The sequence below is a fragment of the Salvelinus namaycush genome, chromosome 16, assembly GCF_016432855.1.
Source record: "Salvelinus namaycush isolate Seneca chromosome 16, SaNama_1.0, whole genome shotgun sequence".
NCBI classification, from domain to species: Eukaryota; Metazoa; Chordata; class Actinopteri; order Salmoniformes; family Salmonidae; genus Salvelinus; species Salvelinus namaycush.
The window spans coordinates 26140205-26156028 of NC_052322.1; the positions used below are offsets into that span (position 1 = coordinate 26140205).

Genomic DNA, 15824 nt, shown 5'->3' on the forward strand with positions numbered 1-15824 from the left:
TGATATGCTTACCTATTTATTTTTTATATATCGTGCATGCTTAGTTTTAGGTGCCAAGCCACATTTCTTCAGCCTCATTCACCACACTGTCTTTGGGTGGACTATTTCAGTTTGTCAGTGATGTGTACGCTGAGGAACTTGAAGCTTTCCACCTCCACTGCGGTCCTGTCAATGTCGATAGGGGGGTGCTCCCTCTGCTGTTTCCTGAAGTCCACGGTCAGCTCCTTTGTTTTGTTGAGCGAGAGGTTATTTTCCTGGCACCACACTCCCAGGGTCCTCACCTCCTCCCTGTAGGCTGTCTCGTCATTGTTGGTAATGGGGCCTACTACTGTTGTTGTCTGCAAACTTGATGGTTGAGTTGGAGCTGTGTGTGGCCAGGCAGTCATGGGTGAGCAGGGAGTACAAGAGGGGGCTGAGCACGCCCTTGTGTTGAGAATCAGCGAAGTGGTGTTGTTTCCTACCTTCACCACCTCGGGGTGGCCTGTCAGGAAGTCCAGGGCCCCGGGCTTAATGATGAGCTTGGAGGGTACTATGGTGTTGAATGCTGAGCTATAGTCAATGAACATAGGTATTCCTCTTGTCCAGATGGGATAGGGCAGTGATGGCAATTGCATCATCTGTGGATCTATAGGAACGTGCGGAGAAGTGACAATATGCATGTGGATAGGTATACGCCCACTAAAAAACACTTAGCACCTCGAGTGATGGTGTAGCCACTATTAAAGACACAACATTTGTGATGTAGGTGAAAACAGTGGCAGTGATAGCCATGGAGAAGGAGCAGCTTCCAACAAAGAAATTATTGATAAAAAGAGTTCAACTGTTTTGTTATTTGGAAGTGGTTTGGCTTTTTGAAGTCTGACAAAGAGCAGAGCAATGTTCGGTGCAAATTGTGCCATAGATGGGTGGCTACCAAGTCTGGTAATACGACAAACCTTTTTCACCATCTGAAGCAAAATCACTCTTTGGAACATGCAGAAAGTTTGAGTTTGCGCCACGGTTTTGATAAAGCACCAACCAATCTAGGGATGTTCGCCTGAAGCAGTCAACACTGACAGCATTTATGCCCTACGAGCAAACATCGAAAAGACACAAATACATCAGACATGCTATTATGCATTGCATTGCTAAGGACATGCTACCAACTAGCACAATCGATAAGGAAGTTTTCAAGAGGCTTATCAATTGACCCCAGGTGTGTGCTCCCTGGCCACAAACATTTCTCTCACACCGCACTGCCTAAACTCTACGCCGAGTGTAGAGAAAAAGTTGAGGAACAGCTCAAGACAGATTTGACGTATTTTGCTGCTACTACCGATCTGTGGTCTAGTCGCACGTCAGAGCCTTATTAGCCTCACTATCCACTATATTGACAGAGTGGGCCTCATTGGCCAACCCCCGGTTTTAAACACAATACATCAAAGAGAAGGTGGGCCGCAAGAGCTGTCTCAGAGATGGTCAATGAGGAACATGAAAACCCAAGCCCAGCACAGAGAGACGTTGCTGCTTCTTCACCACAACTGCCAGCTAAAAAGAGTCCCTGGGCAGTTTTTAAAAAGCCATGCTCCACCACCACAGGTCTTACTGAAATCCAGCTGGTAGAAAAGGAACTCAGTCTCCTGATGCTGACAGTGAAACCAATCCACTGGACTGGTGGAAGATCCACCGATAAACTTTCCCAAAGTCAGCCACCTGTCAAAGTGCAACCTGTGCATTTCTACGACCAGCTTCCCATCAGAGTGTGTTGTTAGCACAGGTGGCAACATAGTGACCTGCCACAGGGCAGCTTTAAAGCCAGAGACAGTAGACAGACTTGCCTTTCTAGCTTGTAAGACAACAACTACCCCAGCTTCAACTGTGATTTGCCATTAGGCTAACAGTTATAATGAATATTGACTTGCATAATTTTTTAAATTTTTTTTTAAATTTTTTTATATACTTGTCAGGGTTTATAGCTTTAAAAAAAAAAAGTGGAGTTAATGTTATTTGTGAGTTCTTCTACTTCTGACAATAAATAAGAAACATTAAAGCCTTTGGTTTGTTCAGGCAGGCTTGAGTCTGAAGCAGAAATTACCCTTTTAAACATGATTAAAATTGTGATAATTATTGTTATCGTGTGTATGTGTGTATATATATATTTATATTTGCCATATTGCCCAGCCCTACTGCAAAGTTGCCTAAGAGCTAGAAGCATAGCTGCCCTATCTGACTAGCATTGTGATTTTGGCTTCTGGACAACGAAAGAAAGTTGATATGAAAACCAATAGAACAGGAGAGAAATGCTGGTTAATGGCTTGAGGAAGTATTCATTAAATAATTGCCTTCATATTTCTATGGATGGATTTTCGCAAGGCTACTTTGAAGCAAGGTAAGACATGCCTCATTATTTGAAGTAAAGTAAAATGTTCAGGTTTTAAACAATTATACTACCTCAAGCTCAAATGGAAAAGTGGTGGGTGACGTGCTGATAGTCAACGGTAGGCAGGCTATAGCCTATGCATCCCAATGGGAGGCGTGCTTTATGAGTTGAGATTTAAAAAAAATAGCTCCTTTTTATTCGTGGCCATCAAAGTTAACACGCGATTGCATTTAGAATTGTTATTTGTTGCGCAATGACTGGGCTTACAAAAGCAAGTTTCACTCCAGTACCCTATAGGCTTTGAGGAGCTACTCTCGCTCTGTCTGACAGGTGGTAGGTTATTCAGCTCCTTAAACTAGGCTCTGTATGCTGTGCGCATGTGATAAATAAAATGCATGACAACTAACGAAAATACACGCGCCAATTTAATTCCACAAAATGTATGAAAATGAACCAAAAGCCCGGTAAGCATGAGTGGTCAAATGTATTTTCGGTGGCTAGTCGGTGAACCGTTAACTTCCTTAGTGACTAGGCAATCAGGATAGATAATAAACAGAGTAGCAGTGTGTGTGTCATCAATATCTATGTGTGTTGGGGTAGAGTCCAGTGAATGTACATGGAGCCAGTGCAAGAGTCTGTGCAAATAAAAAGGGGGTAAATGCAAATAGGGTAGACATTTGATTAACTGTTCAGCAGTCTTGTGGCTTGGAAGCTCTTCAGGAGCCTTTTGGCCCCAGGCATGGCGCTGAGGTACCGCTTCATTGGTTTCAGTAAGGATTGTTGTCGGAGTGAACATACGTTTCCTCCACTCCTTTCAATCAACGTGACCATATTACCAAGGGTGATGAAATTGCAGACCATTCTTCAGTTTAACATTTACGTCGGTGTAATGTCTCAACGTACCTTGAAAAATGGTAGTCGAGTTGTGCCAATCCAATCATGACAGCCTGACCACACAATGACATGCTGTAACCAAACAGTTATTAGAGTGTTATCAAGCCACATGTTAATGCAGATGTCAATTGGCATCTGAATGGCAAGGCATTATGATTAAGCAATACGGCCAGGAGGGTGTGCTATATGGCCAATATACCAAGGCTAAGGGCTGTTCTTAACCTCTACAGGAACAGTGTGTGTCTCCCCCCCCCCCCCCCCACAAGAACATTTCCCGGGACATAGACATATCTGAGATTAACAATTTAAGCTTTCTGCCAATATAACTGCACTGTCCAATTTACAGTAGCTATTACAGTGAAAGAACACCATGCTATTGTTTGAGAGTGCACAGTTATGAACTTAAATGTGTTAATAAACCAATTAGGAACATTTGGGCAGTCTTGATACATTTTGAACAGAAATTCAATGGTTCATTGGATCAGTCTAAAACTTTGCACATACACTGCTGCCATCTAGTGGCCAAAATCTAAATTGTGCCTAGATTCCTAAGTCATATATTGGCCTTTCTCTTGCATTTCAAAGATGATGGAACAAAAAAACGCATATGATCTTTTACCAGATCTAATGTGTTATATTTTCCTACATTACTTTCACATTTCCACAAACTTCAAAGTGTTTCCTTTCAAATGGTATATGCATATCAAAAATTATAGGCATATCCTTGCTCCAGGTCCTGAGCTACAGGCAGTTATATTTGAGTACATAATTTTTAGGCGCAAATTGAAAAAAAGGGTCAGATCCTTAAGAGGTTCACGACGCAACGCGGTGTGCCTGGATACAGCCTTTAGCCTTGTTATTTTGGCCCTATACCACAAACCACTGAGGTGCCTTATTGCTATTATAAACTGGTTGTGAACGTAATAAGAGCAGTGAATTGTTTTCTTTTTCTTCCATAAGCATGGGATACGGTCTGATATACCACAGCTGTCAGCCAATCAGCATTCAGGGCTCGAACCACCCAGTTTATAATTTTATGTAGATAAACGAAAGGCACCCGTTTGCTTCAGATTGGTATTTCTCAATGATAAAATGTGCAAGAAAACAAGTACTCTTGTTGAATGTCAAGACTTAATTGAAAAATCCCTACTGTCGACCAATCACCAACGAAGGGGCGTAGACTTTGGCTACCTGCTTGCCTTGAGGACTTTTTGTGTGTGTGTGTGTCTGAACAGCTGAGAAAACTCTTACTAAAGTTCAAAACGAACAAAAATTATGTTTGCACAAACTCTTCCGAAGAGTTTCGGCTGGTAAGCGTGCGAACGCCTTAAGCCATAGATTGCATAATTTCACTGAAACTTTGACTTCAAAGAGGTTCAACTGAGTGCTGCTGTCAATAAACAACTCTAGCCTGATTGCCAAGTAGGACCTATAAAGACCTATCCACTCTTTGGAATGAAATTTGACCCCTTTCACAACATTATTTTTGAAAACTCTGGAAACCAGGTGGGATGGCACACATTGCGACACTGCCATGTCAGATTAGTTTTCACGTGACCCTGTTCAGCCAATTGCATTGAGGTCAATAATGCCAGCAATGCCCAGCCAAGGGGGTTGTCCCAAAAGCCAAACTTGGTGTGTCCCTGCTTCTTGTTACTGTGTATACAGTTAGCTTGAATGTTAGGAACAGTGTCTGAGACTGTGGATTATGACGTAGTTCATATGATTACACACACCTCCCTGGTCAGAAACTGTGCCCTAAATATCAATATGATCAAAGATATGCACAGGGACTTGTTTATCCACAGGACTTGCACGTAGTCAGGCAGCTGAAGATGGTCTATCTTTAGGCCTGTTAGCCTGGGTGCAAAGAATCTGGAGTTTAATTCACATGAAAAGGAAATGACCCAGAGCACTAGTCCACAGGCGGCTTTAACTTTCTCATGTGACGATAAAAACATTAAAGGTCCAATGTAGCTGTTTTTATATATCAAATAATTTCTGGGTAACAATTACTGTGACTTGTGTACAATTTTTTAAATGGTAAAAAATAAATAAACAAAGACCAATTTCTCAAGCAAGAATTTTGCGTTTCAGGCTTCACCCAGTTTTTCTAGTTGTTTATTCACATCAGTAGGAAATATGTAGGCTACATTGATCTATTTTCAACTAATAGTGTATTTCTTTTTCTCAACAGTATGAAGTGAAACGGAACTGAATTTTTTTTGTACTATCCGCAACTGCTTCTTCAAGTTCAGATCACAACGAAGAAACAAATTCAAGAGAAACATCCCAAAATGAATAAAGTCGCAACAACTCAATAAAAGGAAAGGCTCACTTCAAAGGAAAATATAGAAGCAAACAAAACGAAGAAACAACCAAAGACAAGATACACAGCTGCCCAAGAGAAACAATCCTTTGCCAAAATTGCAAACCCGAGAACATAACTGATCTGAGACCAGAAGTTTGTGCCTACTCAACAGCTTTGACAAAGCACACGTCCCAACGCTGCTCCCAGCCCTCCTCACCTCACCGCACCACCGACTCACCCCGGGGTGCTTAGAGGGCTGCTGTCTGCTAGTTTTTTTCCTTCTCATCCCTTTAGCTGTCTCTCTATCTCCTTGTGCTCTGTTCATTTAGTTGATTTCAAGCAGTGTTATTGCACCTGCGTTTGCCTCCTTTTTTATTTTTATTTTTTATATATGCAACTCGTATGCAGGACTTGTGCCAGAAACCTGCAACATACGTGTGTGTGTGTGTGTGTGTGTGTGTTTGAAGAGAAGATCTGCAACATCTGCACAGTCGTTAACGTTCAAGACCACACCTTTTAAGACGCCAAATCACGGTAGGTCTTTAATTATTTTTTTACTTTTTTTTTTTACACACTTATTCCATAAATGTTGTTGGGGCAGGTGAATTTCTATTGCTAAGTAGGGTTTTGAAAAACTCTATCATTTATTTTATTTTTTATGGCGCAAGTTTGAATGTGTCCGAGGTCTGTAAAGGCATCCTCTATATGCCCAGCCATCTTGTCCATCTCCAAAGAAATTTGCACAAACTGAAAAATATCCTTTACCTTGCATGAGGCTGTAATGGTGCATCGAATTACATTTGATATAGATGTTAAATCTAAGAAGGGGAAAACACACGCTCCCAATTTCTACTCTGGTTCCCTGCTGGGCTGTCATAGGGCAGCAATGTAGATATTTATTTGACTATGAAAACAAATAATCCACTAAATGTCCCAGAAATCCTTCTTGACTAAACAAAATGCTGCTCTTGCACATGTGCTACAATTTTAACGAAGATGGTATTATTCTGTAACTTGCTTTGGGTCAATTGGTAACAAGCCAGATTAATTGCTCTCGCAGAGAGATTTAGCGCAGTTGTGAAGCAGTTTTATAGCCATAGGCGTACTTCATTATGGAAGTTGTTTTTAGCAGGCTTTCCTCTGCCTCTTTATCCTACCCCTCTACCTTGTCCCATCTAGCCTTATGTTCCTTTGTCTCCTCACACCCACAGACCCTTTCCCATGATTGACACTTTGCTCACTGGCTGACCTTTTTTGCCTCCATTTTCTTTTTTGTCCCTTTCCCCTTTTCACCCTTGCAGACATCCACTGGGTGGTTAAAAAAAAGAGGAAAAATAACTAGAAAAATCAAGGTGTTCAAGCAAACCAGTAATCAAGTACAACAAAGGGGTGGAGTTTGACTCAAGTTTATGGAAAAATATGGGCAGCCCCTGGAAAGGCTTTGTCGAGTTTACCTTGCCCGCGTCGCCGCCTGCCGCGTTCGTTAGCGCTGACCTGAGCAGCACCTCCCCCGTCGGACTCAGCCTGTCACCGTACGGCCGATCCGTAAGTTCCATCATCCCCACCACTTCCTCCCGCCGTCTTCTCCCCCCCATCGAACACCCATTCACCCACCTTGCCCTGCCTCTCTGCACTGACTGGCTTAACCTTTCCATTCCTCTGGACTCAGAGACTAGCTTTTGCTCAGGTGCAGTGTAGCAAGTGCAGGGTGGTCTAAAGGTTACTGGGAATTTGGGTTTGTTTCAAATTCTGTTTTACCCACCACAATTTATGTAAATGAGGCTGTAAATGCTTTGTGCCATGCCCCATGTCCCCTCAGATTAAAGGTGTGGGATATGGTTAGTGTTGTAATTGCCATCTTATGTAGACAATATAAACAAACTGTTTGATCAGTAACTTCTGTGTAGTGAAGACAGTACAGAAGACATTTGACGAGACTTGGGACAAAATCTGTTTGTCATTCTTCCTCAAGTAATACTAGACTGAAATTAAGCAAATTTATAACCGAGAGAGGTTCGTTTGTAAGACGAGTTGATTTGGAACTGCGTGGAAACAAGGTTGCTTAATCTTAATCTAGGTATCAAAACAGCAAATCAAAACATTGAGGACGGATCACGAACTACTAGTAAGTTCAACTCTGTTAGCATTGATGCTTTGCTAGGAAGGGTGTTTTTACAAACATTTTTGAGCTGTAGTTAGAATCAGTTCGATTATTTGTTACATTGTATTTTTTTTTCATTTTGGTCTGGTTGTTTTGAAATTTAGTTAATTTAGTTCTTGAACAAAACCACATGTCCATGCAAGTCCTTTGTTTACTGGACAAAATGCTTCCGTTAAGTCCATCTATGATTATCATGAAGCATCACTTTTGTGTCCCAATTGTCATTGCTTTTTGAGGGAACCACAGTGCGTTGTTTTTTGCACCCCCAAGTGTGGATGGTGTTCACACCAGGCCAAACGAACTGAACTAAGTGGGTAAGCGCACCAAAGTTCGGGGAAAGACTACGCCAAACCCATTTGGTGTGAAAGCCCTCTAAGGTGACGAGGCTGCTCTGGAACTGTTCATGTAACCAACTATTACCTTACTGTGTAGATGCGCTTCTGTCTAACCAGTCAGAAAAAAAAATTAATGCAAGTAGACCGCTGATTAGCCAATGAGCCAACAAATAAAATCACATTTTATTTGTTACATGCGCTGAATACAGGTGTAGACCTTATACAGTGAATTGCTTACTTACAACCCATAACACCTTTTTTCTTAACTGCATTGTTAGCTAAGTAAAGAATAGATAACAAATAATTAAAGAGCAGCAGTAATAAAATAATGACGTTCTGAGGAAATGGCAAGCATTTTTAAAAACTGTTTGTTTGAGATACACATTTGAGGATGTGTTTTTTTTTGCCAAATAATACTTTGGCCACATACGAGTATAGGACGAGTCAACAACCATTATTTGGGCAGAATATTAACTTTAAAAGGTGAGATTAACCGGACAGTTGAACTTTATTTCAGGCAATAATAATGATATAGCATTTCATGAGTTTCATTCCACTTCAGCAATTAAAATGTTACATGACCTCCTTCCTCTACCTTTTGTTCCATCTGTCTATTCCTTCAAATATGCTAAATGGCAAGTGTTTTTGTATTCTTTTAGTTTGTGATGGGGATGCTAGGTCTCTGCTAATTACTACATTTCTTATGGTTTTCTCTTATGGAATTATGATTCTCAGGGTCAGTGTCGATCAGTGTTTTTACTTGCCTCTCACTTTTACAGTTAAAGAAAGCTTATGAAAATAACTTAACTAGAACATTGAGGTGTAATGGAATGAAATCTGAGCTCATGGTTAACCACAGCTCCAAGTATCTCTGAATTCCAAAATTTTTTTGACTCCCCTCCCCCATCCAACCAGTGTGACCCAGTCCTGACCCCACTGTCGGATATGGAGAGAGTGCACTCTGAACCCCCTTTGGCACGTAATACTGCCTCTGCCACCTCTGTGGTGGCTATCCCCCGCTCGTTCTCGGTTTCCCACAAAAAACACAAGCGGACACCCCTGTATCGGAGATCAGTAAGTGGGCATGTTGTGTGGGCATCGCATCGGTTGCACCCACAGTGATGGACTGCCCTGTCTGATCCTGTGGTCTCCTTTGGTGACGTTTGCTAACCGCACGGTTTGATTGTTTTGCAGTGGCTCTTGATGACTGATTCTTGCTGTGCTTTGAAGTCATATTGTAGCATCCCAGTTCATCTTGAGTTAATGTGCAAGTCAATGGAAGAAGGCAATGGTTTCTATAACCAACTGATTTTGCACGTATAATGTTCCTAACTTTGTCAATTTAGGGGTGCTTGTGGATTCGGTTGCGATAGTGATTGTAAAAAATGTAGTGACTAGAAGTGCGTGCTTCTCTTGAGCCAACTAGAAATGACTACCGTGTGGCCTTTATTTGTAATGAATTAGGGTTGGATGGTATCCAGCTTTCCATACCTTCATACCATGCCTGTGCCATCCCGGCATATATGGTGTTACCGCAAGGAGCAAAAAAACAAAAAACAAATGCCACTTAGCATTATGTTAGCATTCTGGTTACAAGTACTAAAGAATCCCCATAGAGAATGCTAACGAGAGCATTGCGAACATTTTGTACAGTTTCTGACCTAAATTATACAAGTAACTCAAATGCTACACAGTTTGTTGCAGGCACAAAACGAATATTAGCCAGCAAGACTCTTTTGGTTTTCGAAGAAGCTAACCGCTTAGCTAGATAGCTAAAGTTACTACATTAGCAAACCAAATGCACATCTGCAGAGCATTTAGCACATTTTAGACAAGTTTATAAGATATCTAGCTGGTAAACATTTAGTTGTGAATTTCAATATGTAATTGGATCAACTGGCGCATGCTGCACGACAGTGAGTGACTATAGGCGCTGGTCTCTCATTGTGGGCTTGTAAACAAACCCCTCGTGACTGGGGACTACTGTAAACTACATAATGTGACCGGTGAAATGAAGAACGCAATGTTCTTTTATCTCCTAACGTATTTCACAAGTGGACTGCAGGTATTTACTTAAAAGTAACTACAAATATTCAAATGTTTTATTTAAAAAAAAAAAGAACCAGTATTGAAAACCATCCCGTAGCTTTTTCCAAAACTGCGGTATAGGGTATATACAGTATATTGCCCAAACCTATAGGGAATAGTTTTCATGTCGGTTCAGACCAATCTGGGGTTGGCCAAATGTGCTCCCCCTGGAATTCACAAGAGAGTGAAAGTGTCAGGTAACACCAGAAAGCTCTTTGGGTTAGTCTCTCCAAACTTTGGTTCAACCACCTATCGGGAAGCACATTTTGGGTAGGGATTGGTCTTTGTAGATGTGTGTTCACTAAATGCATGTTTGGGTAAAATAGGTCCATTCTGTGTGTGTGGGATTTTCATTTGTCAATTAATTGTTCTATCATACATTTACACAATCCCACTCATAAACTCACATCCGCTCTCAATCTTAAGAGCTGTGTTTTGACTGACCTTTTGATTTGTTCAATGAGTAACATTCTCCGTTCTTGTTCTGTTTAGATGAGTTTTGACCCTGGCATGCTCCACAATGGGCACACTGCGTTTGCCAACGGCACGGCAGTGGGCATCAGGGAGACTGGCGTGGTGGAGAAGCTGCTCACCTCCTATGGGTTCATCCAGTGCTCGGAGCGGCAGGCACGCCTCTTCTTTCACTGCTCCCAGTACAACGGCAACCTGCAGGAGCTCAAGATAGGAGGTGAGAGGCCAGGGCTTCTTCTAGTCATTCAGTAGTCTAGTCTCATCCACCAGCCTTCTATTAAACAACACAACCTTTTAGGGGTGGTTTCCCCAGACACAGATTAAGCCTAATCCTGGACTAAAGCATTTAAATGAAATTCTCCTTTTGAGTTTGTTTTTAAGGACTATGCTTAATCTGTGTTTGGGAAACTGCCCCTTAATGTTTATCTGGTCCAAAAAAAAAAATCCCCCTAAGATATCCTGGGAGCTGAGTGGTGACAATTGATTTCTGTCTCAGTCTCTTCACAAGATACTGTGGGTAGCCTTTAAGTCGATGGAACTCCATGAATGTCCTGCCAGTATTTGGTGTGGAGCACACATTTTCTCAAAACCCATTTTTCTTACATCTCTCTCTTCCTCTCTTTCTTACATCTCTCTCTTCCTCTCTTTCTTACATCTCTCTCTTCCTCTCTCTGCCTCTCCAGATGATGTGGAGTTTGAAGTGTCCTCAGACAGGCGTACTGGCAAGCCCATAGCAGTGAAGCTGCTTAAGATCAAACCAGAGGTGCTACCAGAGGAGCGCATCTCGGGCCAGGTGGGGCCAGACTCGCACGCCTCTCCATTTACTGTGCTGCATGGTTATATTCATCCAGTTAAGGAACACCATTTTACTTTTGGTTCTGTTCTTGTCCGTGTCACCTCAATGTTGGTGTTTGTCAGTAGGGTGTATGTTCAAGCTCATTGTAAATCTTTTCACTAATTTTTGTTCATTTATAGTTTCATAGATGCGTACATTCTTTATACTAAACCTTTCTCCCCAAGGATTTGAATCTGATTCTAAATCCACATTTGTCTTTCCATTATTTATGTTATCGTTGGTATCTCCATTTGTCTGAAACACTAGGAATACCATCTGTTTCCATGGAGATTTACAATGGGCTTAACTTTCCTCGAAATACAATTTGTGTGGTGTTCAAGGGTAGAGGTGGGATTTGATGTTTAAACAAAATAGAAAATATAGAATTTTACATAGCATATATCTTTATCCAGAAAGTCATTCAATCGAATAAGCTTGATTGGATGTAATATTTTGATATCCATTGAAGTCTTTTCTATTAGCCTTCTCTTCAATTTGGCATCTCGACCATTTCACATCTCATGCAGTAGTATCTACAGTACGTAGCCCTTTGCTTTCTTGATATACTTTTGAAAATCAACCAGTTTGTCTTTTCACTTACCTGATTATTGTAATTTATGCAATCTAATTAGTTACAATGATTGTAGTTAGGTAATCGTGTTTGTCTGACTCACCCAAATGCCATTCTTAACCATCTCCTCCACATGTGATTCTTTCTGTCCGTTAGGTCGTCTCAGCGATTCCTACTCACCTGGATGGCAAGTCTGCTCCAGGGCAGGTGCCCACTGGCAGTGTGTGCTATGAGAGAAATGGGGTAAGACTGTCAAATGGCCTAAAGAAAGAAACTTGTCATGTCAAGGCTGGTAGTCAATGTAATGTAAAGTATGGATTCCTTCCCACGCAGGAGGTGTTTTACTTGACCTACACCCCAGACGACATAGAGGGCAACATGCACCTGGACACGGGAGACAAAGTCAGCTTCTACATGGAAACCAACAAGCAGTAAATTGTTTTTCTTTAAGTGTCTTATTGTTTCCCAAACAATTTATCTTGAGTTTCACAATTTTTACAATGTTTGATTGCACAATACCTTAGCCCTTTCCTCATGCCTATCTTATGTGTGTTTCAGCACCGGTGCAGTCAGTGCACACAACATTGTCCTGGTAAAGAAGAAACAGATGAGGTGCCAGGGGGTTGTCTGTGCCACCAAGGTAAAGCCACACTACACTGTTGTGGATCCCTGGCTGGACATTGGCTAGTCTACCAGTGGCGGTTCTAGACCATTTCAACTGGGGGGGGCCAAGCTGGGGCCAGTTACATTAGACGTTATTGTTGTCATATCGTTTTCTTCACTGCATTGCAGGCATTAGCAGGCAAAAGACCATGTTCATAATCATTCAACTATTTATTTGCATTTCCATTATAATTTTCATTTGCATTACATATTCGGTATCAGGTCACATCAACTGTATTCTCCGGTTTTTGTGTTTTTTTGCAAAAAGATCAGCAAATTCATCTAGACTCAAGGCCTTTGCACTCCTTGACTCAATACTTAATGCACCTAAATTGCTTAATCTGACATTTTGGACCTGAGATACATTTTCACCAGATTTAGTGCAGAAAAACTCTGTTCACGAGAAGCAGTACTAACAGGGATTGAAACGGCTATCTTGCACAGTTTAAAGAGCTGAAAGAAAACTTCTTTATAAGGCTCAATGAATAATGCCAGCTCTACTACACTGGAGGGTCTCTGCATGCCACTCTGTATTTTCCTTTCTAAAATTCTTCTGAACTGATGTAGTTCATGCCCCAAGTCCTCAATATTTGATTCATACATTCTAGCAAATGGAAACAGGGACTTCTCTTTGAGAAACACATCACTTGTAGGGTTTAGAGTTTGGATGCCATTCATTATGTCACAGTTTTTGCTAGGGAACCTTCTGTTAAGCTCATTGAGCATATGATCTAAAACAGGGTAGAAAAGGGTTGTACGAAAACTGCCTTCTTCTTGTTCTGAATCTGACCTCTGACCCACTGTACTGAGTACAGTCTCCATTAAATTGAGAGCTTAGCTTTTCTGGTCATTTTGCAGGGGGGTGTATTGCAGTATCACATTGCTCAGCTGTGTTCAACACTTCATTCCATAGGTCATCAAAAAATGACTCATTCCTATAGTCATTCAAAGTTTGAACTAAGGCTTCAACTAAATCAACAGCCTTTGACAGGTCAAGTGATGAAGACTGTAGCATATCTGATATATATTTTGCTTCTCCAAACACTTTATGGAGTGTAACAAGGCACACAATGAATTGTAAATCTATCTGTGCAAGCAGACCTCGTGCCTCAACAGATCTGTCACCATTGTGTTCTTGGACTATGTCTTGCAGGACTCGCTTAATGGCAGGTAATCTATCCATAATAGTATGTAGAGCCATATATCGACATGCCCAGCGAGTGTCACTTAGTCTCTGAAACTCTCTAGGTGCACCTGGGTACATCTCTTTTTGTATGCTAAGCCATTTTTGATGCACATATGACCCAGATGTGAAGACGTAAAGTCTTTTTAGTAAGGAGAAGAACTGTCCTACATCAGGAACAGCTTTGACTGTATCCACTAAAACTAAGTTTAGACAGTGTGCACTGCAGTGGATGTTTAAGGCATGCTTTGCTTGTTCTTTAATGCGTGTCTGGACGCCTGAATGCTTGCCACTCATAACAGAAGCACCGTCATATGCTTGGCCTACTAGGTTGTTTTTGTATTCAAGACCATGACTATCTAATATGTGTATGATTTTGTCAGTAAGCCCTGCTGCATCTAGTCGATCAGCCGATTCAAAGTGGAGAACGCTCTCATGGACAGCTCCTCTGAAATAGTACCTGATTACTAGAGATATCTGCTCCTTTTTTTAAATCTTTTGTTTCGTCTGCCATTATGCTAAAGACCTCACTGTCTTTCACTTCTTCTATCATTTTTGTTCGAACCATGTCTGCCAAACAACTCAGAACCTCATTCTGAATCACTTTGCTTGTATATTTTGCATTATGAATGGAAGTCAACCATTTTTTCCCAGTTGTGTCATGCTTAGCTATTGTTTCTAGGATTGCCATGAAGTTCCCTTTATTATCTGACTCTGCAGACTCATCGTGTCCTCTTTGTGCAATGTTTTGTGTGGCTGTAAGTAGTAGTACTTCTCCTATTGTTTTAATATAGTCCCGATTTTCTGGAACCTGTTTGTTGTGTTCCTTGTTTAGGGCATTTACCAGTGTTGCATGACTTTTTACAGCTTTCTGATAGTCTCTCCATGTAATCATTGCTTGTTTGTGCCGCTCAGACCTTGCATGAATTGCAAATCCCCCCTCTTTGTAAGTTGCCTTCTTCCAGTTGTTAAAACCCAATTGTGAATCAAATACAGTCTCTGAGACTTTGGGAGGGCTAAAATGCCTGCAGGCGTAACAAAAGATTATATATATATTTTTTGGAATATTCAAGCCAGGGGTGGATATAGTACCAGGCCGCCTTGAAGCTCCTCCTCCGGTCCCCCATCAGAGTTATTGGGTATATGTTCATCATTGGCTGCACCGGTGGTTCCTCCCGGGATTTGCTGATATCTGCCAAAGACAAATATACACTGCTCAAAAAAATAAAGGGAACACTTAAACAACACAATGTAACTCCAAGTCAATCACACTTCTGTGAAATCAAACTGTCCACTTAGGAAGCAACACTGATTGACAATACATTTCACATGCTGTTGTGCAAATGGAATAGACAAAATGTGGAAATTATAGGCAATTAGCAAGACACCCCCAATAAAGGAGTGATTCTGCAGGTGGTGACCACAGACCACTTCTCAGTTCCTATGCTTCCTGGCTGATGTTTTGGTCACTTTTGAATGCTGGCGGTGCTCTCACTCTAGTGGTAGCATGAGACGGAGTCTACAACCCACACAAGTGGCTCAGGTAGTGCAGCTCATCCAGGATGGCACATCAATGCGAGCTGTGGCAAGAAGGTTTGCTGTGTCTGTCAGCGTAGTGTCCAGAGCATGGAGGCGCTACCAGGAGACAGGCCAGTACATCAGGAGACGTGGAGGAGGCCGTAGGAGGGCAACAACCCAGCAGCAGGACCGCTACCTCCGCCTTTGAGCAGGAGGAGCACTGCCAGAGCCCTGCAAAATGACCTCCAGCAGGCCACAAATGCGCATGTGTCAGCATATGGTCTCACAAGGGCTCTGAGGATCTCATCTCGGTACCTAATGGCAGTCAAGCTACCTCTGGCAAGCACATGGAGGGCTGTGCGGCCCCACAAAGAAATGCCACCCCACACCATGACTGACCCACCGCCAAACCGGTCATGCTGGAGGATGTTGCAG

The 15824-nt window shown here is 41.8% G+C and overlaps 1 protein-coding gene across 9 annotated transcripts in view; it reads left to right on the plus strand.

The window, feature by feature from the left end:
- The window catches only part of LOC120061232 (cold shock domain-containing protein E1-like), a 45961-nt gene that overhangs the window by 17867 nt on the left and 12270 nt on the right, over positions 1-15824 (plus strand). For 2 of the 9 annotated variants that reach the window (XM_039010879.1, XM_039010882.1), the window contains exons 2-8: positions 5451-6098; positions 6866-7109; positions 10641-10836; positions 11303-11469; positions 12182-12268; positions 12338-12456; positions 12584-12665. In XM_039010879.1, the coding sequence (XP_038866807.1) occupies positions 6984-7109; positions 10641-10836; positions 11303-11469; positions 12182-12268; positions 12338-12456; positions 12584-12665 (777 nt within the window). In that variant the 5' untranslated portion in view covers positions 5451-6098; positions 6866-6983. Of the gene's footprint in view, positions 1-2246; positions 2369-5450; positions 6099-6865; positions 7110-10640; positions 10837-11302; positions 11470-12181; positions 12269-12337; positions 12457-12583; positions 12666-15824 lie in introns of those variants that run through there. The other 7 variants (XM_039010881.1, XM_039010883.1, XM_039010885.1 and 4 more) reach the window with 5 other exon arrangements.